At 40.0% G+C, this 27,703-nt stretch overlaps 1 protein-coding gene across 3 annotated transcripts in view; it reads right to left on the minus strand.

Moving 5' to 3' along the window:
• Nucleotides 1-27,703, minus strand: part of LOC144603518 (ELKS/Rab6-interacting/CAST family member 1-like) — a 422,464-nt gene that overhangs the window by 9,350 nt on the left and 385,411 nt on the right. For 2 of the 3 annotated variants that reach the window (XM_078416811.1, XM_078416813.1), the window contains one exon: nt 20,399-20,590. In XM_078416811.1, the coding sequence (XP_078272937.1) occupies nt 20,399-20,590 (192 nt within the window). Of the gene's footprint in view, nt 1-20,398; nt 20,591-27,703 lie in introns of those variants that run through there. The other variant, XM_078416812.1, reaches the window with a different exon arrangement.

Raw genomic sequence — 27,703 nt, forward strand, 5'->3', positions numbered from 1 at the left:
AGGAGATCGTAAAGATAAATTATAATTAAACGATTGGAATTCAACATTGCAAAAATAAAAAATCTAATTTGGGGTATTCACAAGGTGATAGAATCACAAGGACAGCGTGATCAACAATTGGATTATGAAGTAATGAAACTAAACAGTTTCTACTGCATTACAAAACTGTACTGATAAGAATTACTATTATTATAATTATGCTGTAGCGAATATAGTGATTTCACAATTCAATGCTTCCAACTTGGAGTGTTCTCTCAGAGTTATGGGAATGCAATCAATGATTTACCAATGGTGTACTTTCTGCAAACTCCCCATTGGAGCCCCATTCCCATCCTGCACCACTCTGATATCTTCTGTACCAATGTTTGCACTAAATACAGAGTGGGTAAAATTTAGGATGTTTCAGGAGAATAAATATCCCTGTATTGGATCTGTTTTGTGTAAACAGAAATACATTATGAAGAATGAGATAGTCACAGCAAAATGGCAGTTTCTACTACATTTTGTGCATATTGTACTCTCATTCTATATAGTTTACACAACATTTTCTGTGCTCTTGTTGGACAATAGTGCATAATTCTAAACGCAGATAACGCAGTATAAATTTAAGTCAAATACCTTTGTGAAAAGGTTACCTGTCAGGTTCCCATTAAATTGTACCCCTTTTACATTAAACCTATGTCCTCTGGTTCTGGGTAAAAGACTTGGGATAGTGGATAACACGATGCTGTTTGGAAAATTAAGAAGTCGTAATCATAAAAGTAACGTTTATCTGCAGCTAGCTCCCATTGGCCCATATTGTCAAGTGACTGGATTTGAATTTATGGCAGATTTGCCCAACCTCTCCGTGATTTGTAACACCTCCGTGCCAAAGTGTCAAAATATTTGTATAGTCTAATCTACAACAAATTACTGCCTCTCAGAACAATTTACAGTCCTTTCCACCAGAGGTTATAATGAGAGAAACAATTCCCTTGGTGGTGGTTATGAAGTCTTGCTCCATTATACCCCAAGCTCACTTCCTTAGTGGGTCTTTCCCATTCAATTCCCATTCAAACCTTTTTTCTTTTTGTTGGACGATTGCTGTACTTTACCAGTTTTGAGTCAATGATTCCATTTACCAAAATTTACCAAAATACCATTGTATTTATCCATATTTCTATGAACAGAATTTTTGTGACAATCTAGGCTAATCATATTTATCATGGCCAGTGATGTAAAGTAGAAATGATTGGACAGCATTAACCATGCCTGGGTTATTAGAAATTCAATGCAACGATTTTCAAGATAGGAAATCAATCAAACTGTGATGATCGTACAAGGGGTTAATACTGATAGAAACCTCTACATCAGGGGTACAGATAGGAGTTTCTGTGGCTGGAAATGAGACTCCTGGAGGTGGGCTTCATATATGGATCACTGGGATCTCTTCCGGGGCAGGCGGGACCTGTGCAAAAGGGATGTGCTGTACCCGAACAGCGGGGGAATTAATGTCCTTGCAGAGAGGCTCGTTCATGCTCGCCAGAAGGGTTGAAACTGGAATGACCATGGGGTGGAAGCCTGAGAGTAGCATGTGGAGAGACTGACGAGAAGATCGAGGTTATGAGGAGCAAGTCTAAAAGGAAGGTTAGACAGGGACAGTTTGATGAACATAGTGAGACTAATAGGCAGAAAGTAAGTTTACTTCCATGCAAGTTCCCTTGAAAGGGTTTCTTGGTCGTCCAGACCGAGGAGGGACCACATTGGACCTTGCATTGGGAAATGAGCCTGGTCAGGTGACTGGTATTTCAACATGAGAGCATTTCAGGTGAGGTGATTAAATCCCATCAGTAGTAATGAATTAATACACAGGATGTAAAGGAACATAGGATATATATCTGTAAATACAATTAAATGCAGATATCCAATTTGCATTTTGTTCCCACAGATTAAAATATCACTAGATCTCGTCTTCTCCTCTGTTTTGCTGCAACAATGATTAACGAATAATTATTTGTACTAAAAGTATACAAACTATTAAACAGTTTAATGCACATGTAATAAATAAAATTTCAGTAATGTGCCTTAGAAATCCCATTGGAATAAATATTTATGCTCAGTTTTGGTTACTGCAGCTGTTGAGTGGCTTTAAGCGAAATAAAACATGAAACAAAATGCATGCAAGATACAAAGATAGTGCGGAAAGGAGTATCATTGGGGGGATGTTTATTGTTAAACGGCATACCCGTACACATTCAAGGCCAATAATATCTCGTCAGCATTTCACTACTTCACAGCTTGATATGGGACAATAATAATCAGACAATGACCATCATTAGATAGAATTACTGTCTGATTGTGCCTTATAGCACATGAGGCAAAGGGGTGATCTTATAGAGGTGTATAAAATCATGATGGGAATTGATAAAGAGTGAATGCACAGAGATTTTGTCGTAGGGTAGACAAATCAGGAACCAGAGGACATAGGTTTAAGGTGAGAGGGGAAAGACTTAATAGGAGTCAGAGGGGCAACTTTTTCACAAAGAGGGTGGCGGGTATATGGAATGAACTGCCAGAAGAGATAGTTGAGGCAGGTACAACAGCATTTAAAAGACACTTGGGAAGCTATTTGGAATAAAAAGGTTTAGAGGGATATGGATAAAATGGGGGCAAATGGGGCTAGCTTAGATGGGGCATCTTGGTCAGCATGGCCGAGTTGGGCTGGTGCATTTTCCGTGCTATAACTCTATCCAAGGCCTCATAAAACCAAATTCACTCAGAGGTCTTTTGAAGCTGCACACAAATCGCGATACATGTATACCTATTTGGCTACAGAAATTATGTTTTAGATCAGTAATTTATAATGACTGACGATTGCTGAAATTATAAAATTTGTATCTCCCCACTTTCAGCAATACTATAACTGACTTTTAAATCATAGAACTTTCCTTCTGTTTTAAAAAACAAAATAAAAATATTATAAAGGAATGGCAAGTGTGTAAAGTGATCAACATGCAGCATTGATACTTCAATTAAACTAAGCAATTAAGACAGATAGTTAGTTAGTTATCAACTTCACCACTAATTTTCATCCTGCACTCAAATTTATTTGGACCATATCTGACACAACCCTCCCCTTTCTTGATCTCAGTCTCCATCACAAAAAATAAACCATTGACTGATGTCTATTGCAAACCCACTGACTCCTACAGCTATCTCGACTACACTTCTTCCCACCCTGCTTCCTGCAAAGACTCTATTCCCTACTCCCAATTCCCCCGTCTCCGCCACATCTGCGTCCAAGATGAGGTGATCCATATTAGAACATCTGAAATGTCCTCATTCTTTAGGGAACGGGGGTTCCCCTCTCCCATCATAAATGAGGCCCTCACTCGTGTCTCCTCGGTACCCCGCAGCTCCGCCCTTGCTCCCCCTCCCCTAGTCGCAACAGAGACAGAGTCTCCCTAGTCCTTACCTTCCACCCCATCAGCCGTCGCATACAACACATAATCCTCCGAAATTTCCGCCACCTCCAACGGAATCCTACCACTAGCCACATTTTCCCATCTCACCCCTTTCCACCTTCTGCAGAGACCATTCCCTTCGCAACTCCCTGGTTAACTCATCCCTTCCCACCCAAACCACCCCCTCCCCAGGTACCTTCCCCTGCAATTGCAGAAGATGCAACACCTGCCGCTATCGAGTCTGTCCAGGGACCCCGGCAGTCCTTTCAGGTTAGGCAGAGGTTCACTTGCACCTCCTCCAGCCTCATCTACTGCATCCGTTGTTCAAGATGTGGATCTTATACATTGGCGAGACCAAACGTAGACTGGGCGCTATTATTTAAGTGCAGCAGCCCCGAGAGCACCTTACACCTGATGACCAATTTTTTTCCCGTTATAGAGAGCGCTGCTTCCACAGCTCGTTTCTTCCCCACATTGGCCATCCGCTCCAGCCAATTCTTGTCACATGCCTCAGCCCCCCCGAACCAGATCCCTTCCGCTGCTGGACATGGGGGCAGGGTGTGGTGGAGATACCCCTCAAAATAAGGGAAGGGATTCCATGCCAGAGGGCCACATGAGTGGCAAGGGTGGGGGGGAAAAAAGGTGTCATTTTGTAAACAGTATTGAATGTATGTATAGCCTCCAAGAATGTCGGATGTAGTTTTGTAAGGATCATGTATTGCATATATTTATTTCTTGAATAAAGTATATTTTGAAAAAAAAAGAAAAAGAAATCCTTCTCTCCAGTGATGCTGCCTGTCCCGCTGAGTTACTCCAGCTTTTTGTGTCTATATTAGATAGTTAGGGCAGCCGTTTTTGCTCAGAGCAAGTCTATATTTCAAGGGCAATGCCTGGAACATGTATTCTACAGAACAGCAATGCAGAGGAAGTGATTTTTTACATTGGAATGCTATCCTTGGATCAGCCATACATTCATCTTGAGTCAACTGTGGTGAAGGCAGGATAACTAATGGCATTTCATATAGATCTTTTTTCTTTGGATTACGGCATCAGAATTAATTGCAAAATCAGTCCTGTATTATTTCTTTGGTCAGCTACATTCCAGAAACAGGGTGGGGAGGACAATGGGCAAAAGAGAGCATGACTCAGGGCAACAAAATAAATGCAAAGTGGTTTCAGAAGTAGGGTCACTACCGAGAACAAAGTGTAACCGGAAAGCAAAACTTCCTTGTGGCATTTGAGGCTCGGTAGATAGTGCTATCATCTCTGACGCAGAAGATTGTGGGTTTAAGTCCCACACCAAACCCTTGGGCACAAAATTCCAGGCTGATAATCCATTTAATGAGTTCATTCTTCCAAACAAGGCATTGAGCTGAGCTTTGCCACCACCACCCATGAAGGAGTAATGGATCTTGTGGTCTGTTGGAAAGAAAAGCATTTATGATGACCTAGTCCGCCAGTTAATACTTATCTTTCAATTAAAATCACAAGAACGGATAAATCTGGTCACTATGATGTCACTATTTGCGGTGCACAAATTGACTTCCATTCTAGTTTGCAACACTAACTGCAGTTCGAGAGATACATCATTAGTTTCACATGAATTTCAGATGACCTTACAATCTATGTAAATAAAACACCTTCCTTACTTCTCTGCTTGGCCTGGCTGTCCCAACAGAAATGGACAGCGCTCAATGTAGCTGAGTAAGTGCAGGCACTGTGAGGGCAGTGCTAGGCTTGGCTGTAACACAGGGGGACTCACTGAGAGACCAATGACCATTCATGGAACTGATTTTCTCAGCAGAAAAGGCTTCTGCTCCAGGAATATGCAGTTTGTAGCAACATGCAATGTATCCTGAATGTTAATTTCTGTGTTCATCCATTAAATTCTGCCTCTTCTTGAAGTTTATTAAGGAGAAGGTTATATCAGCAGTTGCCTTGCGAGACAGAAACCCTTTTCCCATGGTTATGATCCCACTATGATCACAGCAGCTGCTTTGAAGCACACCTCCGTCTTTCAGTTGGTCATTGACCAGAGCAACATGACCTAACAGGGAACAGTATCACTTTGACATGTCAGGAGCGACTGGGTAAGTTTTTCCATTTTGTGTGCCCAGCAATGTTGTGATCCCCCTGCCCCCTGCTTAAATAACTTAGCCATATTATAAGAACTACATAGAACATGGAATAGTGCAGCACAGGAACAAGCCCTTCAGCCCACAATATCTGTGCCAAACATGCTGCCAAGATCAACTCTTATCTGCCTGCACATAACCCATATCTTTCCTTTCCCTGTGTATCCATGTGCTTATCCAAAAGTCTCTTAAATGCCGGGATCATATCTGCCTCCACCACCAACCCCTGGCAGTGTGTTCCAGACACACACCACCCTCTGTGTAAGAAGACTTGCCCAGCACATCTCCTTTAAACTTTGCCTCTCTCACCTTAAAGCTACGCCCTCCATGTTTTGATGGTCTATCCTATCTATGCCAATATGCTAGATGTACAAATTACTGGGAGCTAGTTCCTGCACCGCAGACAAAGGGCAAGTGTGGGAGTGCTACAATGATCCTATGTACGAGTTCTCTATCTGTCGCTGTTGTAAACAGCAACTGCTCTGCTAATCACTGATTATCATCCATTTAGCAACATAGGTTTGTCAACTCATTCAGTCTGGTGATGTTGGAACAGCAAAATATGTTCATTTTCCCCACCCTTATTGTGCCAAAATCAAGACTTGAGGAAAAATCCAGCCCCACATAAGTGTACTGATTCCCATATGGTTCTAATCTGCATGAAAATCAGTAAACATTCTCCTTTGATGCAGTAAACCTCCTTTCGATACATTTACCTGGGATGGCAAGATAAACATTCCCAGATTGTACATCCTAAATTTCAATGATAATTGCCAACATTGGCAACAATAACATAGAATAAAAAATATACAGAAACACAAGGCTTTTAATTGTAATCAATTTCACATGCTTTCTTCACTTTTCCCTCTTTTTGGTTGACTGGAGGCAGATGTGATTTTGTACACTAGGGTGCCATTGGGTAGAAATCTACTCTATACTATCTTTAGGAATTATAAAATATCTTTCCTCACCAGACTATCAGTCCTCTGATTCAGCTGTTCATTCAGTCTGATTCTCAACCCTATCCCATAGCGTTAAACATTTAACCACTTCTGATTTGATCATATTTACAGTCTCCTTTTTCTTTTTCTGATTGCCACCCCATGTCTTAAAAAGCCACCTTCATTTTTTAACAATTATCCAAAATAGGCACACCCTACTTGTTTGGTCTCTGACCATTAAAAATGGCTTTGCAAATCTGTCTTTTTTAAAGCACCTGAGTATCACAAAGTAATTAATGACCAATATAGAGCGAAGCGGGATAAAAGGAAAGCCTGATTCCGCATGAAATTGGTATCCATTCTTAAATACTAGGAATTATGTTGTGATTCCTTGTGTGATTGCATTTGCAAAAGATGTTTAAGGAATCCCTGGAGGAAGCTTATTGATGAATATAAGGTTAAACTGAGCGTGCTGGTGAAGATGTGATTTAAAAAAAATATTGAATTTCCTTTTGTTTATTGTGTTATTTATGAGTACTGTGTTTACAGACTTGTTCTACAAATAAGAATGCCATTGTTCCATTTTCGGTACATATGATAATTAAACACTTTTGACTTTCTTTTGACTCTTGGATAAACGACAAAAATCAGCATGTAAGCAATGTGTTGAGTGAAGAATGTAAATAGTAGCATTCTCCCATTGTTCAGCATTTAGGGATTATTATCCTCAAATAAAGGGTGAGGTTCTTGCATCTCAGAAAGAATGAGTGAACACATACCAATTCATAAGAAAGAAATAAAACAGCAAAAATTGCAGGGAATCAGATGCACAAATCTTCAGAAGCAAGAGGAGAAACTGCTAATGGCAAAAGGCCATACCAGTTCACAGATTTTAAGACAAAGAACAAATAAATAACACTAAATGCTGGAGCAACTCAGAGGGCCAGGCAGCATCTCGACAAAAGGATAAATAAATAAATGACATTAGAATATAGTGGCTGGATTTGGATCCTCTACATCAGAGGTCAAAGATGTAAAGATGGTGTAGAACAAAGTCACTAAACTGTAATCAAGAATCGGAGGGAATTAGAGAAGAGAGTACAGAATAAAGAAGCAATCTAATAGAGAATGGAAAATTATACCTCTAAAATTAAATAATCTTGTACCATGTAGTTGTACGGCGCAATCCCATGAAAAATAAAATGTCAATAAAATCAAAGTCCAAGGAGAACAATTTCCCCATGATACAGCTGCTCAATTTTTCTCTTCACCTTCCCAGGGTTTCATGATCCTTCTCAAATTTCAGTGATTAGAAATGAGTTAAATAATTAAGTTATAGATAAATTCCAGAGCTCATCATTAGTTTGTCCATTGTCTGTATTTTGTGCCAAATGCTTTATTCTGTTTCTCTATCCTGTCACCGTCACATATTTATGTGCATACCTCCAGATTCCTCATCTCCTGCATTCTCTTTAGAAATAAACCCTTTAATTATTGCATCTTTTTGTTCTTCCCACATGGATCTGCTTTCCTGTATTAACATTCAGAAGCTGATTGTGTGCCCATTACACCAGGCTATCGATGAACGTAAGCCATGATGTGTGTCAAGGAAGACCAAAATGCTGGAGTAATGCAGCAGGTCAGGCAGCATCCCTGGAGAACATGGAGAGGTGATATTACAGGTCGGGACCCTTCTTCAGACTGACCTTGGTAAACCAACATCTGTGGTTCCTTGTTTCTCCAAGATATTGTGGCATCTGCTCTTTGTGCACCCCAGCCCGAGTCATTAAAATATTTCAGGAATAATGCAGTTGCCTGCAGCGATCCCTGGGAACATCGCCTGAAAATGTCCTTCCTCGTCCTTTGAGAGTTCAACCCTATTGGATGTATTTGGCAGTTAGGAATGAGGTCCAGGGATTTTAGACAGAGGTAGGACTGGGATTCAAAGCCCATGGGAAAGGGGGGAGAAGGAGAGTCGCCCCATGCAGCCTAATAAAAGAGGACCCTTGCTTTTGGGAAGTGAGGCACAGTAGATGGAGCTTGACTTACTGATAGATTTTGATGTCTGCAAGAACTAATCTCTACATTTCCAATTCATCATTGCAACTACTTAGAATTAAGTCCTGAAGGAATTTGTTTTTTGTTAGATAAATATACATCATTAATAGATAAATAAATATACATATTCCATTCTGGAACTCCTTCATTCTGAAGTAGAAATTAAAGTAACCATAAAAATAAAATCTTACTAAAACAACATTATGATAAAATACCAATTAAGGACTGCAAAATGCAATGAGCAAATTCACATCTAGAGTGCCAGAGGGAACAAGGTCAGCAAACAAAATGAGTACCTTTCTTTTCACTCACAATTATATAGAAATTAACTCAAAACATTATTTATTTGAGAAATTGGGGGCAGAGAATTTTGGATAAAAATCAGACAACAAAATGTTATATATTATCAGATCACATACAAAAACCCTTAAACAGTTGGTGGCATTTTCCACTCAACAGCTAATAATTAGCGTTTCATTCACTTACAGCAGCTGTATAAACAATTCTCACATCATGATTAACTGTAGACAATGGGACACTGTTTCTCTCAACCTGACACTTCATGCAGTTAAAAAGTGAAGTTAATATTTTTCATTTAAATGTTTTGTTGAAAACCTACTGAAATTTATAATTTCGTCAAATAGCACTAAAGACAACCAAAATGCTGTTCTGCCCAAGAGCATAACTTTTCCTTCATTAAAACAAATTATTTATCATATGGGACATTAGTGCAGGAACAATTGTTATATCGAGTGTGCTTTGTTTCTCTCAGACTGTGAACTTGCTGGTCTCGATGATTATCAACAAATAGTTTCAGGGAGTGGTCACATCACAGTTGTTGGGTGACTGCTATCTTCCTCTCAAACAAGCACTCCAGTTTAGATGCTATTGGGGGATGGACTCTCAGAGGAAAATAGCAGCAGCCAGGTCACTGGCAACATGCCTGGCTCTGGTGCCAAGCTAGGTAGGCCAAAGACAACGTCAGCATTAGTGATGGGAGACTCTATAATCAGAGACAGAGACAGGTGGTCCTGTGGCCACGAATGAGACTCAAGGATGGTGTGTTGCCTCCCTGGGGCCCGGGTGGAGGTCGTCTTGGAGCGGGCACATGACATTGTGTAGCGGGAACGTGAGCTGCCAGAGGTCATGGCTAGGAAGACAGATGAGGTCCTGCAAAGAGAATTTAGGGACCGAAAGCAATAGTGACCGAAAGCAATAGTGAGGCAGATGGAGAAAAATAGTCTAATATAGATGTTAATGCAAGTCACGTTAGTAGAAAAGATAGGGAGGGGCAAGCCAGGGAGCGAGGAAGGCCCGATAGAATTAAATGCATTTATTGTAATGCAATAAGCCTAACAGCTTGGACAGATGAACTCAGGGTGTGGATTGCTAGAAGAGACTGTGTAATTATAGACATAACAGAACCAACTTCTCCAAATCCACTGACCATGCAGATTAGTTTTTAGCTGCAAGTGTGAACAGTTTCCATTGAACGTCTGAAACATTACCAATGATCCAATTCCAAGCATCCAAATTAGGAATTTCCCTTATCCCAACCATGATATTAATTTTACGTACCTGTTGTTTTCTACTATTTTAGACAGTTTCCTGCCCATTCTTAAGATTCACCCAAATCTTCTCAGCTTTGAACTTTATGAATATTGTTTCATATGAAATTATGTCAAATTATGTCATTATCTGGCCTTCCATTGTCTATTTGTGTTCTCCATTTCCAGATGAAAGGACAAGGTAGGTTTTCCTTTCCGAAACTACATTAGAAATTAAATGCCTCTGCTCAGCAGGAAGATTGGATTGTTGCAAGGAAAAACCGATGACTACGTGACTTTAATTCTGAAAGTACATGCCAATGTAAATTTCTAAACCTAAAAAAAATCCCCATGAATCATCTAGTAGTGTGTATTTCAACATCTAGACAATGTTTAGATAAGAAAATTGCTTGGGATGATGATTTCCCAGCAGCAGACAAGTAGACTCATCCATGCGCCGTGGGCGTGTGAACTGCAGAGATCGGCGGTGGTGGGATTAGACGTAGTGGAGTGGGTGGGGTGGAGATGGGGGAAGTGGGAAAGAAGGGTGCACGAGGGAAGCAACAACAATGGGAATTCAAAGGTGAGAGCTACTTTTACAGCTAGAAGATTTCAGGATGGAATGCTGCCTCCAGGTGACAAAGTAGATTTTCACTGAGCAGCACCAAACCATTTTGATCATTAAATAATATGAATATAAGAAAGAATCACAGAGTCCTTCACCCAGGTTAGAGCAATCAAGAACCAGAGGACATAAGTTTAAGGTTAGTGGGGAAATTTAAGGACATAAGTTTAAGGTGAGAGGGGAAAGATGTAATGGGAACCAGAGGGGCACCTTTTTCCACTTAGAGTGGTGGGTATATGGAGCAAGCTGCCAGAAATGGTGGTTGAGGCAGGTGCCATAACAACATTTAATAGACATTTGGACAGGTACACAGACAGGAAAGATTTAGAGGGATATGGGCCAAACGTGACAAATGGAACTAGTTTAGCTGGGGCATCTTGGTTGTCATGGACGAGTTGGGCCAAGGGGCTTGTGTTCGTGCTGTATGGCTCTACAACTATAATCAGGAGCAGGACCATTGAGCTTTTTGTGCCTACTCTCCTATGGAATAAAATCTGGGCTAATTTTTTACCGCAGTCCCATTTTCCTTCGCTAATCCCATATCTCTTGATGCCCTTAGCATGCCCTAGATCCATTATTTCGGTCTTGAATGCATTCGTGATTTATTCTCCACAGCTCTCTCGAGTATAAATTTCCAAAAAATTCACCACCCACTGATTAGAAAATCTCTCTTCTTTTGAGGCTGTGACCTCTGCCGTTGCACTATTCAACCAAATTAATCATCACCCCTCCATCTGCTCTGTAAGGTTTCGCAAGAGCTGATCACGTAGGAGGAGACACAGTTGAGTTCCAAAATCAGTCGCAATGACATGGATAGACAAAGGATTGAGAAAGATTTGAGGGATCCCAGGAGAAGAGGAGTCAATGTGCAGGTCTCAATGTTTGTCATTACCAGATTATCCCCAGTGCCGTAACATTGTATAAACAGAAAAAGGAGACAATCAAGTGGCTAGAGATGATGCACAAAGTCCTTCAGATCACAGCAGCACTGAGACGTCTTTGGGGGATGTGGGACCTTTGAAAGCCGAATGGATTGCACAAATCAAGCGAATGATGAGGATTTCTCCTTGGGTTCCTGGCAAGAGTTAAAACCAGCCTGGCAAGGGGACGAGAAACAGATTGTACATGTAGAAGGCTGAGGTAAAAAACTAGAAATGGCAGACAGAAAAACAGTAAACAAGTTTGTAAGACAGGAAACAGAGATCAGAAAATAGATCGAGAAGAGATTGGCAATGTTTACTAGTGTGTACATGAATGCAAGTCATGGTGAGAATAAGGCAGATGAGGTGATATCACAGCTATCCATTGGGAAATTTGAGAATGTAGCAGATATTACCACACAGCTTAAAGGATGTGGATGGCAGATCAATATTACTAGTATATGTTTTTCAGTCTGAGGTAGAGAAAACAAAAAAAAGAGGGGGGTGGGTGGTCAATAGCATTGTTTAAAAAGACGTTATAGTCGTGTGAGAGATCAATCAATGGATAGATCCCACAGGGGAACAGAAATGAGTATAACTCCAGTATCATAATATGCAGGTATGTTTCTGCAGACCCTGTAGAGGGCAAATATGGACACATTTCTTAACATTAACTGGTATAAAATCAGTTTAAAAGGTTTGCATGGCAATGAATTCATGGGGACTGTTTCAGCATGTATGTAATGAGACCAACATGAGTGGGGGAAGTTCAGGACAGGTTTTCGAGAATGAATTTGAGCAGTGGAAGAGGTAACTGGGACAGCATTTTGGTGTTGGTAATTATATATTTAGCTAAATTTAGCATGGTCACAGAAAGGTCCAAAGATAGATCAGGGTAAAGTTCGGAATTGGGGGAAGGGAAGCTTTACTCGGCTGAGATATAATTTAGCAAACGAAAATTGGAAACAGCTGCTCAAAGGTAAATTAATGCCAGAGCACTGTGAGGCATTCAAGGTGACAGTGAAGGTTCAGAGCAAATAGGTTCCTTAAAAATAAATGGGATTCTCAATTCGAGAACCCCTGAATGTCAAAGTGCATCCTGGGACAGCTAGGGCAAAAAAAAGTGAACTTATAGAAAACATAGAAAATAGGTGCAGTAGGAGGCCATTTGGCCCTTGAAGCCAGCACCGCCATTCATTGTGATCATGGCTGATCATCCACAATCAGTAACCCGTGCCTGCCTTCTCCCCATATTCCTTGATTCCGCTAGCCCCTAGAGCTCCATCTAACCCTCTTTTAAATTCATCCAGTGAATTGGCCTCTACTGCCTTCTGTGGCAGAGAAGTCCACAAATTCACAACTCTCTGGGTGAAAAGGTTTTTTCTCATTTCAGTTTTAAATGGTCTCCCCTTTATTCTTAGACTGTGGCCCCTGGTTCTGGAAAGATAGCAAGATCTAAATATATTGCAGAAAGACTAGAGGTCTAGTGAGAGTGCAAGACGTCAAGCAACAAGAGGGCATGAAAGCATTGAAATGTGAAAATAAAGGAAATCCTTTTTTTTTATAGAAGTATATGAAGAGTAAGAGCGAAATTAAAGAAAGACTGGGCCTCTTAGAAGCTGAAATATAATCTGTGTTGTCAGGTGGAAGTTTTGGGCATGATTCATCATGAGTAGTTGTGTCTATCTTTACAAACTATGGGGGCAATACTGATAGTGTAATTAAGGAGGGGGATTTTGAAGTATTGAATGACTTAAATTTAATTAGGGAGAATATAATAAGGGGATATTATTGGGGTTAAAAAGTAGATACATCACCAGGAGAAATAATGGATTACAGATGTTGGAATCTCAAGCAAAACACAAAGTGCTGGAGGTACTCAGGGGGTCAGGAAACATCTTGGAGGGAATGGACAGATGCCATTTCGCGTCAGGACCGTTATTCAACCCAAAACGTGGCCTGTCCATTTCCTCCACAGATGCTGCCTGACCTGTGAGTTCCTCCAGCACTTTGTGCTTTACATAAAACTCCAGACCTGGATAAAATGTATTTCATAGAAGCAAGAAAGGAAATGATGGAAGATCTTACTATAAGAAAATAGTAAGTTGGATATTTTCAACTGGAGTTGAAAATAATAAGAGGCGAACTTGATTCAAGATTAGATTCTGAAGAGATTTGACAGGATGTGTGCTGAGAGTTTGTTTCCTTTGGCTGGGAGTTCGGGACTGTCTCATAATATATAGATGAATATGTAGCTATGCAATGAGGAATTTCTTTACTTAACAGGTAAGGGATTGCTGGAATTCTCTATCTAGAGAGCAGTGGTGCTCTGTCATTCAATATATACATAGATACCTGGAACACAGAAGAATCAGGGTAAACAAAAATCAGTTAGGAAAAAAAGAGTTGATGAAGATTGATTCTACTGAAATAGCAGTTATAGTTGAATGGCCATGTGGCCCACACCTAGATATTTCTTAAGATTTTATAAACTGATTAAGGTTGTACAGGATACTTTATTAGTTCAGGCATAAAGTGTAAGACAAGAGTGGTTATACTAGAACTGCATAATCACAAGAAAACTCACAACTAAAGTACAGCGATCATTTGGTGCTCTCCACATGACAGGCAGGATGTGTTTGCAGAAATACTTGGGAGATTTACTAGGATGTTGAAAGCAGTTTCTCAATTATAAGAGTGGGTAGGTTGAAGTTGTTTTCACTGGAACAGAGATGCCCGAGGGCATATTTGGTTGATTAATTAAAAAATAAGGGGGGGGGGGGGGGTCCAGAGAGTGCAAGAAGGATCCATATTCCACAACAGAGAACCCAGCATTCCAAGATTATAATGGTAAGGGAAGTTCTCCCACAGGCTATTAGCGATCCGAATCTAATTGCCTGGAAGGGGGTAGAGGATTTGGACATTAATGTAAAATGCCCTTACGTACAAGGCTATTTCCAGGCATGGAGCTGGGATTGTGCTGGATGGCCTTTCGTTTGGACAGTCAGAATGCAATGAATAAGTCACCCGGCTCTTTGTGATTTTGTAAAATTCTGTGTCTCTAGAATTTGAAATATGATTGCAGACTAATTGGTCTGTTCTTGCCCATGTATTTTTATCACCCTTTTAAAAGATAGGAATCACATTAGCCTGTTTCTAATCTGCTGGTGTCTAGTGTATCCATTGAAATGATTTCATTGCCTCATAAATCTATTGCCTCGCCTTCCATAGTACTCTCAAATACCAACCAATTCTATTGGTTTATTTACATTTACATGCTTTTTAACCCAACCTATGTCTACCAATCTCATTCACAACTTCTGCGACTTGGTGTGGTTATAACTCATTAAAAAAAACTTTACAAAACGATATCTTGTGGTTAACAAAATGTGTGGTCTGTCTTAAAACTGTCTTCTGTTTATTTAAGAAATCAAAAATATCTTAGAACGATATTCATTTGGATCCTACTCAAAACTTCCTCTCAAATCAGAACGATAACAAGTTGTGTTTTTGGCATTTTATTATAGACTATCCTTCCAGAAGGTCAGTTTATATTTCTTGGAACAAGCTGACTTCTCAAAGGAACTGCTTTCAAAATAAACAAATAAACAGATGCATGCAGGCAAGGACACACACACTGCTACACTGAGACCGGCAAATAATCAAAACATATTACATTTCTCAAGACTGGGTCAGATATTTCTATTAAAATCCAACTATAAGTTTATTTCTCATTTCTGGTATCCACTGTTATTCAGACAACCGCATGATGTACATATGCGATTGTTTGCGACAGCAAACCTATAGTGAAGTCAGCAAATGTGTGTCTCATTGTGAAAGAATGGCCAAGTGAAAATAGTCTTAAAGAATACAACAAAACTTTAAAAATGTACTTCTAGAAAAGTATGAACATCCTCTAAAATGGATTTATTATTTTCCTTGCATTATAAACATTTGATACTTTTCATATTTTTTGTCATTCTCCGCATTTAATTTAAACTTAGAATTCCAAAGATGCAAAAATGAATTATTTACACAAGGGACCAATGGACAAATAAATAACACCCAAATTGTTTCATTACAGAAAATTATTTTCTTTGACTGATAGATGACTGCTTCAATATTTTGCTTTAAATGTGAAACCTTTTCTTATAAATCCAGGACATTTACAAGGGCCAAGTGCCCTGTAAAAATGTTAGTGGATGGTCGCTTCCTGTTAAACTTAACCTTCTGCAGCCAAATAGCTTCTCCTTCTGTGCACTTGTATTAATGATTCCCATGTGTTCCATGCCAGGCAGCTGACAAAGTCAATTACCTATTACTCTGGAGGTTTTACATCTTACTTAACCCTCTGCACTTGCATAGATATGGGTAAGCACACACATCTGTCTCAGTCAGAACTTTACAGATAATCTCTATGAGTCTTAGTTATATTTTTGCCCATTACTCTCCCATAGTTTTTCTTAGACTATGTTATTTTTTCCCTGCATAATTAAAAAAATGTTGGGATCATCTGAAAATCTCTTGCAGTTCTCTCAACGGTGCACCGTGAATGATTACCAGAAGCAACATTCCAAACCAAATCTAATGTGATGTTATCCCTCTATTCTGCACTCTGTATCTTTCCATTTGCTCTACCTATTGAACTTAAGTTTGACATGTTACATTTTTGTATCTGATTTTATTGGATAGCATGCAAAACAAAGCTTTTCACTGTACCTTGGTACACGTGACAATAATAAGCCTAAACCATTCCTACCCTACAACCATCCAAATTGTATAATCTTGCATCTGACTGACAAAGGATGAAACTGGCAAAGGATCAAACTCACCATCTTTCGCTGTACCCATTCCATTGTTCAGTGTCTGAAACATTGATCAAATGAGATCTTTCTTTATTTCTCAAGACACGGGTATATTAGTAAGGCAGCATTTGCTGCTCATTCTTTGTTCCTAAAGAGATGGAGTGTGTTTTGTCTCAGTAATATTGCTCTGCTAGTGATGACTCTCGACAATGGTCAGTTTTAGGAAATCTCAGGATTTTGACCGAGTTGGATGAAAGGCAGAAGAGATAAACTTCTGGGTTTCAGAATGCAAGTGCAGTGCAGTTATTAATAAAACAGCAAATATAGTGTTAAGACTTATTTAAATTAAAAAAATTAAATTTAAATTTAAAGTGAGAAATTTAAAAAATACATGAGAAACCCCCCCCTGAGATTACTGTATTTAAATTTGCCTCCGTCCATTTCTGCACAATTACATAATCTAAGGATGCCACTCACACAAAAGGCAGCTGCACAGATGGTGGAAGACTGATTTACTGTCAATGGCGATTTCCCATTTGCAGTTGGAACGATCCATTAATTCTCACAGGGTTGAATAAACTCAAAGTCAACCACCTGAAGATTATTTCCTGCATCAAATAGTGAATGCGTTTTGATTGTCTTGAAGCAAGGTGTCTTTCAATCTAGGGATTTTTCCACCAATACTGGGACATTTCATTCAAGATTAAAGGCCAGCAAGATATGTTCTTGATACCCAAGATTCATTGGAATATTTATCTCAGAATAGAAAAATCACTGAGACAAAAACTGGTGCAAATCTGCAGTGTGAATGGAAGTAGATCAGCTACTTGTTATTCTGCTGCAATCAGAGCTCCTTCAAAATGCTCTTCATCCCCTACTTAAATCACAACTGAAATATGCTGGAGTCACAATACTAACAAATGTAATTTTACTTCTCAATGAAGAAGGGTCCTGATCTGAAGTGTCACCTATCCATATCCTCCAGAGATGCTGCCTGACCAGCTGAGTTCCTCCAGCACTTTGTGTCTTTTTCTTCACTTCCCAATTGTTGTAATGATGCTTGGTACTATTTGTTGGTCGGGTTTATGATTCATCAGTCAGCAGTGGAATTTGTTTATAATGTCATAGGAGCCAAGGGAATATTAAATTGCACCATTAATTGCACTGCATCAGAATCTTCCACTAATACTGGAGATGCTACTGAAAATACATCTGTACATTCTGACATTTTGTTGCTGCCCTCAAATTGACACAGTTTTGGAAACACATTCACAAGATAAATGAGAACGACTTCAAGCAGTGGTCCGTGTATCGGTGAACATTTTTTATCCCTGGAAAGGCTCAGTACACGAGAAGACACTTACGATTTATAACCAAAGCCTTGTGCAGAGTCACAGCAATTAAAGATGGATTCGACAGGATGCCGGTTGATGTCATTTCATCAACATTTTTATCAACTAAGTTTGTCTTTGTTCATAAATGGAAATTTCCACTGACAGCAGACATTTCTCCAAGCTGACTGCTAACCTCTGAGGTGAAAACTAATTTCTTGTTAGTTAATATTTGCTGTGCTATGACTGCTGTGTGGAATACCTTCTGTCTTGTGATAAATCATGGGAAGAATGTGTAGGTTGGCTTCAATTATTGGAGCATTCAAAGGCTTGTGCCATTTACTACGCTGCAGAGGCATGTACAAGCAGCTTGAAAGACAAACACACATTTTCAGTAGTGGTTTCTGTGAATTCACATAATATTTTTGGTGCTTCTGGATAATAATTATTTTTTGTACCTTTCTATTTACAGTAAGTAGATTATATTGCTACAAGGAGCACAAGAAAATAACTGGTCTTAACCACTAAACCATTAATGTAGAGGATGTACATAAGCTTTTATGTTGCTTTATCTAAGATTTGATAGATCTAAGCTAAGATCTATTAGCTCCTCTCCCATCAAAGTGCACTGTTTCTGAGGGCTCTACAGAGAGTGTCTGGTAACAATCCAGTGTGGCTCTTTCACTAAGAAGTGCTTGATGTCTCCCCAGTGTAGCTACTGATAACAAAAATGAGGCATGTACAGAATTTCAGATGCCACTGAATTGTCTTTTATTCTCTTATTTTAAATTCAATTTATATAGGTGAACTGAAGGCACAATGTTTTTATTAACCAGAGCATCGTATTGAAAGCATCGGGAGAGGAAAGAACCTGAAATTTTCCCATATTTTGCAAATAAAATGTCAGCTATATTTGAAGTTAAATGCGTGTGTGAGTGAACATTCACTGGATTCACCTCTTGGTCCCATGTTTAACACATTCCAGATTGATGACTAAAAGTTTACTCTGTAAATTGTGTTGGTTCCATACAAAGTATTTTTCTTCGTTTCCTAATTCTAGTGTGCCTTCAATTCCAGTACAAAACAGCTGTTAGTTTATATTAAATTGGCAAATCAATTGAGGCCACAGGATGACTGATGTGGAAAATAGTTTAAAATCTTTTACCCATATTAGCTGTTTCAGAGTCTTTCTGAGCTTTGGCTCAAAGCATATTATTGGGGCAAGGCAGAGGGGACTTTATTCCACATTTAGCTGGGGAACACTGGACTCGGGAGTGTATGAGTGTCTGTCTGAAATTGTAAGAGTTCTATTTGCATCATTAATGGCCCTCACTTTGATAACATAAATGACTGCACCATGGTCAATTTTAATTCCATTATAAATAAGACATTCCTACACTTCAAACTCTTTCTAATTTGCTAAACAATGTAGAATTTAGAGTGTACTAACAACTCCCTTGTACTTATAATAAAATTAAATAATTGTGACATATACTCTGCTTGCCAGTTTGCGCAATTATAGGCTACATTGAAAAATACTAAACCTCACCGTTTATGTTCAAATTCCTATATTCCTGTTTGCCTGACTGTCTTAATAAACAATCCTGCAGAACACCAAAACATTAGAAGTGAAAACATTTTGTAAATTGCTGGATAATGATAACCCAAAATAACAACACCTTATTAACAGATAATTTGTTGGGTATGTTAAGAAAGATTAAAATTAGTTAGCAAATATAATGAAGCCTTTTATTGCAGTGGTAAACCTTCCTGTTTTATGGAAATAAGGCAGAAAGTTCTCCCTTTGACACCATTTCAATTGCCTGGATAAAGTAATGTTCTTTCCCCTTAGATTTTATTGAGTTGAATTAAAATCTTTGAGCTTTTGTACGTACTTTCCTGGATTATTCTTCGTCCTTTTGTTTATACATATCAGCAAAATAATAGCAAAGTCAAAGAAATCCTCTTTTCAATAAATCTGACTCTGTTATTGGTGATCACATTTCATTTTGTCGTCCACGATTTCATTCACATTTCTATGACAACCAGGTCCAGCAAATCTATTAAATGAAGATTTCCAGATTTCTTTAAGAATCACTGATGCAAAACATTCTGCTCACAGGAAACCAACAATATATACCTGAACATCTCAACGATTCACACCTTTCATTCCCCATCTTTCTCTCCCCTGCTACAAAGCCCTTACCAGGCCTTGGAAATGAAAAGGTACGATAATTATTGTGACATTGCAACATCGACAGCATTGATACGTCTTTGGTACAAGGAAAAAAACACATTAGGACTTTCTATCTGCACAATATGAATAATGTAGCTATAACCTTAGAATGCTAAATGTCGCTTCCATAAAGCCTTCACGCAGCAGAAATAAATTAGCTTTATATTGTGAACTCATGGGCTTATTAGTTCAAAAGGTTTTGAATTATTAGACTATTTTGACAACTGTGGGAAGATACTTGGCAACACGTCAGAGAGTGGGTGTACAAGAGGATTGTGGCAAATTTCACTGATCTGTCTGCATTGCAAAAGAAAGAAAATCACATTTGACCAATTACTATCCATACTTTTTTCTTACCTGCTCTGAGGTCATCTTCTGCAGTGCTTGCTCCCACATTGCCCTGTTGTTATCAATGCCACCATACGCTGGAGGTGGTGTCAATCCTTGAAGAATCTGTGAGTCACGGTCCTGACACAAAGCCATGAGGTGTCCTATGTACAGCTTCAGTTTACTGCGATTCTGGTTCAGTTCTAATAGTGACTGGACGATCTGTGGACAGAAAACACAGGGGCAGCCTATTAAACATCAGCGTGTGTTGCCATTGCAAATACAGCCATTACCACCAGAACAAGCAAAGCCTGGAAGCCACTGCCACCACAAAGTTGATCACCAAGATAAGCATAGGAGCTGGAGGGACATATCTGCAGCGCAGCCAGAGAAAGAAAAATAAAAATGAACACAAAATAATGAGTTACTGACAACTAAATCATACAAACAAATAAGGAAGAATCTGAAACTCACAACAACAATAACAGTGCTTCCCAACACACAAGGGCCATAAAATCAAGGCAGCAGGATTAGAAAATCACTATCATTTCAAAATAGCGTAAGTGTTATGATTTGTAGCAGATGGAGCTCCTTTCTGCGCTCTTTGACCTTACATTCATGTCCGAGATTTATTTCTGATTATTCCCGATTTTGAGATTTATATTTCATATTCTCACCACCATCATGAACAACCTCTTCAGTGTTAAACAAGAAAAAGGTTCCAGACATTATATCACACCTTTCATGACCTCAAGATGTTCCAAAGCATTTTGCAGCCAACAAAGTAATTCTGGTGTAATCACTGTTCTTTAAGAGGCAAAAGCAGCTGTATTTTCTAAAGGGCTACATGGTAATTGAAGGCATACAGTTTTGCTGTATTGGGAGAGGGATAAATGCTCTCTAGGACATCAGGAACAGTATTCTTCTCTTCTTAGAAGTGTTGTAGACCTCAGTCGAATGTCCCACCTGAAATACATTTTTGTTACTGCAGTTATATCATGTGCTTTGGTTTCTGGATGGTCTTGACTATCAGACTTAGGGATGTGAATATCATCACTGAATTAGGGCTGACACTTAAAATTGGGACAAAAATAAAATAAATGCAGATGTTGAAAATAAATAATGTTAAATTAGGGCGGCATGGTGGCACAGCGGTAGAGTTGCTGCCTTACAGCGCCGGAGACCAGGGTTCAATCCTGACTACAGGAACTGTCTATATGTAGTTTGTACGTTCTCCCCATGACCGTGTGGGTTCTCTCCGAAATCTTCGGTTTCCTTCCACACTCCAAAGACGTACAGGTTTGGGGGTTAATTGGCTTGATATAAATGTAAATTGTCCCTAGTGTGTGTTGGATAATACTAGTGTGTGGGGATCGCTGGTCGGTGCAGATTCAGTGGGCCGAAGGGCCTGTTTCCACGCTGTATCTCTAAACTAAACTAAACTAGTGAAAATATTCAGTTGGTTCAACAGCACCTGTTGAAACAGGTGAAAATATAACAGTCTCAGATCAAAGATAATCATTCATTGGAAGGTCAATTGTTTCTCTCTCCACAGAGGCTGCTGGACATGCTGAATATTTCCAGTATTTTCTGTCTTTATTACTTAAAATTGGGACACTGCAGTCTTAACCAACAGAATACAGTCGGAGGTTATTTTAAGATGTTGCAATGCACTATTTAGTCCACATCTGGAATACTGTGTTTAATTTAGGTCACTAGGCTAGTGAAAGGACATATGTATATTGGAATGGATTTGTAAAGAATAATAACAAAAATGATGCCAAATACAACAGGGACGAGCTCTGGGTAAAGATTAGAGGATCAAGTTCTAAAGTTCAGAGAATAGTTTGAGAAAAGTCTGTGAACTGTGAGGCGGATGCTAAGAGGATGCAGGGTGACTTGAACAGGTCGGGTGAGTGGGCAGATGCATGGCAGATGCAGTTTAATGTGGATAAATGTGAGGTTATCCACTTTGGTGGCAAGAACTGGAAGGCAGATTATTATCTGAATGGTGTCATGTTGGGAAAAGGGGAAGTACAACGAGATCTGGGTGTCCTTGTAGAATAGAATAGAATAGAATAGTTCCTTTATTGTCATTGTAACATGAGCCATGTACAACGAAATTGTAAAATGTCAGCCAGTCAGTGCACCATTCAAACATTTCTAAAAGCTAACGATACATACAAGGTAAAATATTTTAAAAAAGATAAACAACTAAAATAAATATCATGAAAATAGCACGCATAAACACCCAACCCTACATCCTTCTATCGATTCCACAGTCTCTTATTATGTATCACCCCTGCGTTCCTTGGCGGCTACATTTAGTGCCTTTATAGCAGTGGGGTAAAAACTATTTTTAAGTCTGTTTGTCCTTGTCCTTGTAGATCTGTACCGTCTGCCTGACGGTAACAGTTCAAACAGGGAGTGTCCGGGGTGGGAAATGTCCTTTATAATACTCTGGGATTTTTTGATGCAGCGGGAACTGTGTAAGTCCTCCAAGGTAAGTAGAGGGCAGCCGACAATCCTCTGGGCGTTGTCAATGGCCCTCTGGAGCGCTTTCCTCTGAGCCGCTGTGCAGCTGGTGTACCATACGCATACACAGTATGTTAGGATGCTCTCAATGTAGCACCGATAAAAGGACAACAGCAGTCTCTGAGTGATGTTATTCTTCCTGAGCACCCTCAGGAAGTGCAGTCTCTGCTGGACCTTTTTCAGCAGCGCAGAGGTGTTCACGCTCCACGTCAGGTCCTCCTCAATATGGATTCCCAGGAAGCGGAAATCCGCCACCCTCTCCACACAGTCCCCTCTGATAGTTAATGGTACCATGTCCGTTTTATTCTTTCTGAAGTCTATTATTATTTCCTTTGTCTTTAAGGTGTTGAGGAGCAGGTTATTTTCTCCACACCACACTGTCAGCTGCTCCGCCTCATCCCGGTAGGCGTACTCGTCCCCCCCGGTGATGAGTCCCACCACCGTAGTGTCATCCGCAAATTTGACAATGGTGTTGCTGTGGTGGGCGGGGGTGCAGTCATGTGTATAGATGGTGTAGAGCAGGGGGCTCAGCACGCAGCCCTGTGGAGAGCCGGTACTGAGGCTGAGGGCCGTGGATGTGTGATGGCCCACTCTGACTCTCTGGCTGCGAGCTGACAGGAAGCTATTTATCCACATGCAGGTGGAGTGTGGAAGTCCCAAGTCCCCCAGTTTGTCCACCAGTTTATGGGGAAGGATGGTATTAAAGGCAGAGCTGTAGTCCACAAAGAGCATCCGCACGTAGCTCCCCGGCTGCTCCAGGTGGAACAGTGCAGCATGGAGGGCTGTGGCATCAGTCACTGAAAGTAAGCATGCAGGTGCAGCAGGCAATGAAGAAAGCTTATGGCACGTTGGCCTTCATAACAAGAGGAGTTGAGTATAGGAGCAAAGAGGTCCTTCTGCAGATATACAGGGCCCTGGTGAGATCACACCTCGAGTGCAGTTTTGGTCTCCAAATTTGAGGAAGGACATTGTTGCTATTGAGGGAGTGTAGAGTAGGTTCATGAGGTTAATTCCCGGGATGGCTGGACTGTCACATGTTGAAAGAATGGAGTGACTGGGCTTGTATACACTGGAATTTAGAAGGATGAGAGGGGATCTTAGACAATAGACAATAGGTGCAGGAGTAGGCCATTCGGCCCTTCAAGCCACAACCACCATTCAATGTGATCATGGCTGATCATTCTCAATCAGTACCCTGTTCCTGCCCTCTCCCCATACCCCCTGACTCCGCTATCCTTAAGAGCTCTATCTAGCTCTCTCTTGAATGCATTCAGAGAATTGGCCTCCACTGCCAAATGAGGCAGAGAATTCCACAGATTTACAACTCTCTGACTGAAAAAGTTTTTCCTCATCTCCGTTCTAAATGGCCTACCCCTTATTCTTAAACTGTGGGCCCTGGTTCTGGACTCCCCCAACATTGGGAATATGTTTCCTGCCTCTAACGTGTCCAACCCCTTAATAATCTTGTGAATCTGTGGAATTCTCTGCCTCAGAAGGCAGTGGAGGCCAATTTTCTGGATGCTTTCAAGAGAGAGTTAGATGGAGCTCTTAAAGATAGCAGAGTCAAGGGATATGGGGAGAAGGCAGGAATGGGATACTGATTGTGGATGATCAGCCATGATCTCAGTGAATGGCCGTGCTGGCTCGAAGGGCCGAATGGCCTACTCCTGCACCTATTGTCTGTTGTCTCTTGTCTGTTGTCTAAAACTTGCAATTAGATGGGATCAGCTTGTGCGCATTGATGGGCAATCTAACATGGAAGTCAGAATTTATGTCCGCATGCCTGTGCCTGGTCAGTAAAAATGCTCTCTCAGTAACCATGGTTGACCTGCCGTTTTACAGTGAACTCTGGTTGAATTAGGAAAATGCAATCTCAGTGGCTATATTACTGGAACATAGTTCAGATCTAACCACAGCATCTGGGGAATTTTAAATTCAATTAATCATGTTCCTCTTGAATAAAATTCAGTATGGAACCAATGGGCTAAGATATGGACTCACCTGCGGCTCTGATAGCCTTTAGGAAAGATGATCTAAACTCCTCTGGTCTGGTCTATATTTAGCTGGAATCACAGCAATGCAATAGACACCTACTTACTCTCTTAACAAATATAAGAAGAATTAGACTGGACTGCAAAAGAGAAACATAGACGAACTGACCTGCAATTGACCTCCATATGAGATACGTAACCTATTCTGTGGGCCAAATTGAAATTCAAACCTTTTACAATGGCCATTCATGAGAAATCGGTTTTATTTTGAAAATATATAATCAGATAGTGAAAATATTGACTATGGTTAAAAGCACAAATACCATAATTATTATTACTCTTGCATCACTGCCTGGCTGCTCTCATCATGGCTTCTTACTGCTTTACTTAATGCCTCTTGCCATACCACTCATCACTACACTCATGCCCATTTCCACTTTGCCCACCAGGCCGATCCCAATGTTATATAATGAAGGACGAGCCTCCTGCAAAGCATGATAGAATTATACGATGGCAGAAATATACCCACCAGTACTGTGACTGTTTTACAGTGACTGTTCTAAGCCTATTACATCGATAGACCTGGGACTAAAGCAGGATTTGGAGGGACCCGGAAGATTGGACTGGCCTGACATAGTCCCTTAGACTCCCATCCTTGAGCATCTCATCACAGGCCCAATCGGTTTCCTTCTTTGGAGAGGGATCCAAGCCTGATGTGATGTAAACTCTGGGAGGTGGCAAGTGTGGGCTCGACACATCCATCCCATGAGTGCATGTTGACTGCAGGCGGTATGTCGTGCGTCATGATTCTACAGTAGAATTTGGGAGCATGAGTTCAAATTGGGTGATGTGGGTGGAAGACTCCAATAGCCATCACTACGTGTGGTTAATACTCTGATCTGGCCAAATCTTTAACCTCAGAGATGTCAAGGCTTGCAGGTGGTAAATGATCTCACACAAGGGACGGCTCATCCTCATGAATCATCATGAATCTCGCATCGCAGATGCATCAATGCACGATAGAAATGGAAGGAGTGACCATCTAACACATTGCCCTTGTGGAGACAACGTCCTATCCTCATTCTGAGGTCACTCCGTCTGGGTACTCAGTATTCCTATCATCAGTCAGCAGGTCAAAAATAGCCTTTCGAGAGGCGCTGTAGTCCATCAGCAGTGGCAGAATCACTTTTCAGCACAATGTATAACCACTTGGGCTGCCATCACCCTGACATTACCATCAAGCCAGGGACTCAAGCCTGGTTTGATGAGGACTATACTTGAGCATCAAAAGTAACACCCGTCAACCTGACCAAGTTACATCACAAGACTCTTCCCTTTTTAAGCTGTCCCTCGAGATTGAGGATAACCTGCTTCCATTCTGGTTCTGTGGGTTCTGCAGTGACTGATGAAGCCAACGAATGAACTGCAGACTCCTTCACAAATGGGCCAGGAGGTAACTGAAGGGTTGTGTAGACGAGAGGATAGTCCATGAGAAAGTGCACTCCTTGGATCTGTTAGATATCCCTTAATACCAAAAGTGCCCGTAACGGTGACAATTAGTTTTATTTTAACCAGTGCCTTAAGAACCTTGAGATACTATTCCACGATAATGTAGTTACAAACTATTGCTTGAACAAAAACACTCCGATGGTCTAAAAAAATATTAAAGGTAACAATAATTCTTGTTACAAAGAAACATTGACCCTCTTCAATTCTTCAAGGGACTTTATCTGAATTTGCTCCAAACAGTCACAGTCCAAAATCAACTTATTTCCCCTGACCATCGTCAACATTATCACTTCTTCCAGAGACAAACCTACATTTCCAACCAGTATTAAAAGCTTTTTAACAAAGCCTATCTCAGAGTTACATGAATCGTGGGCCCTGTGAGCCTCGTGCTTCATTTGTGATGTAATTTTTCATGTGACTATGGGTTGGACGTTCTGGAATCTGAAAAATGTTTCCAAAACCCTTACAAAAATGCTGTGAGCTGCAAGGCTTTGCCAGTTCCAATCTGGTCTCTATAGTTCACATCCATATAATACAATACATATAATATAGGAAACATTACACCAACAATGAAAACATGGTGATGACATCCTAATGGCTGTTGTCAAATCTCCAAACTTGAATTATTTTATTCGATCTAAGTTTAAAAGTTATTTTAAGTGACATTACATAATACGCATGATTGTGCAACCTCGCATGTAACCAGCTCCTACGAGGTTTAAAAATGATTTGCAATGATTTAAAAAACATCTTCCTTTATTTGACAGTTCTCCTTGATTTACGAGATGCTTTAAAATTGCGTGATCATCTGTTAAGTTCAAAAACATAACATGTAGAAATACATGTATATAAATATGAATTCTAAAACACCAGTCAAGGAACAGCTTCAAAAATAGAAATATGCTGTAAAAATCATGAAGTTGAGCAAAGAACAGTAGTTGGCCAGAAAATAAAGAACTAAATGGTGGTGGAAAATAATAAAATTTTGCACTTAAGAAACTAAATTATACATTACAACCTTAGATTGTTTCTTTTAAATTATTCTCAGGCAAGGGCGTGAATAGTTGAGCACTAGATTAGCAAGCTTATGGTTGGAAATTGAATTCCTTTATATTTCTATCAACATCAAAAGCTGATTGGCAACCTGTAGCAGGCAGATAATTCTAAAGCCAACTCAGTTCTATTTATAAAGCAGGAGAATTTCTACAACGGAAGCAAAGAAAATATTTTGCCTATATTTCCCCAAACTATCCAGTCGTGTAGTCTTTGTGCGATTTTACCATTTTGGTACTAATCTGTT

Source organism: Rhinoraja longicauda, chromosome 20 (genome assembly GCF_053455715.1).
Source record: "Rhinoraja longicauda isolate Sanriku21f chromosome 20, sRhiLon1.1, whole genome shotgun sequence".
Classification (NCBI taxonomy): domain Eukaryota; kingdom Metazoa; phylum Chordata; class Chondrichthyes; order Rajiformes; family Arhynchobatidae; genus Rhinoraja; species Rhinoraja longicauda.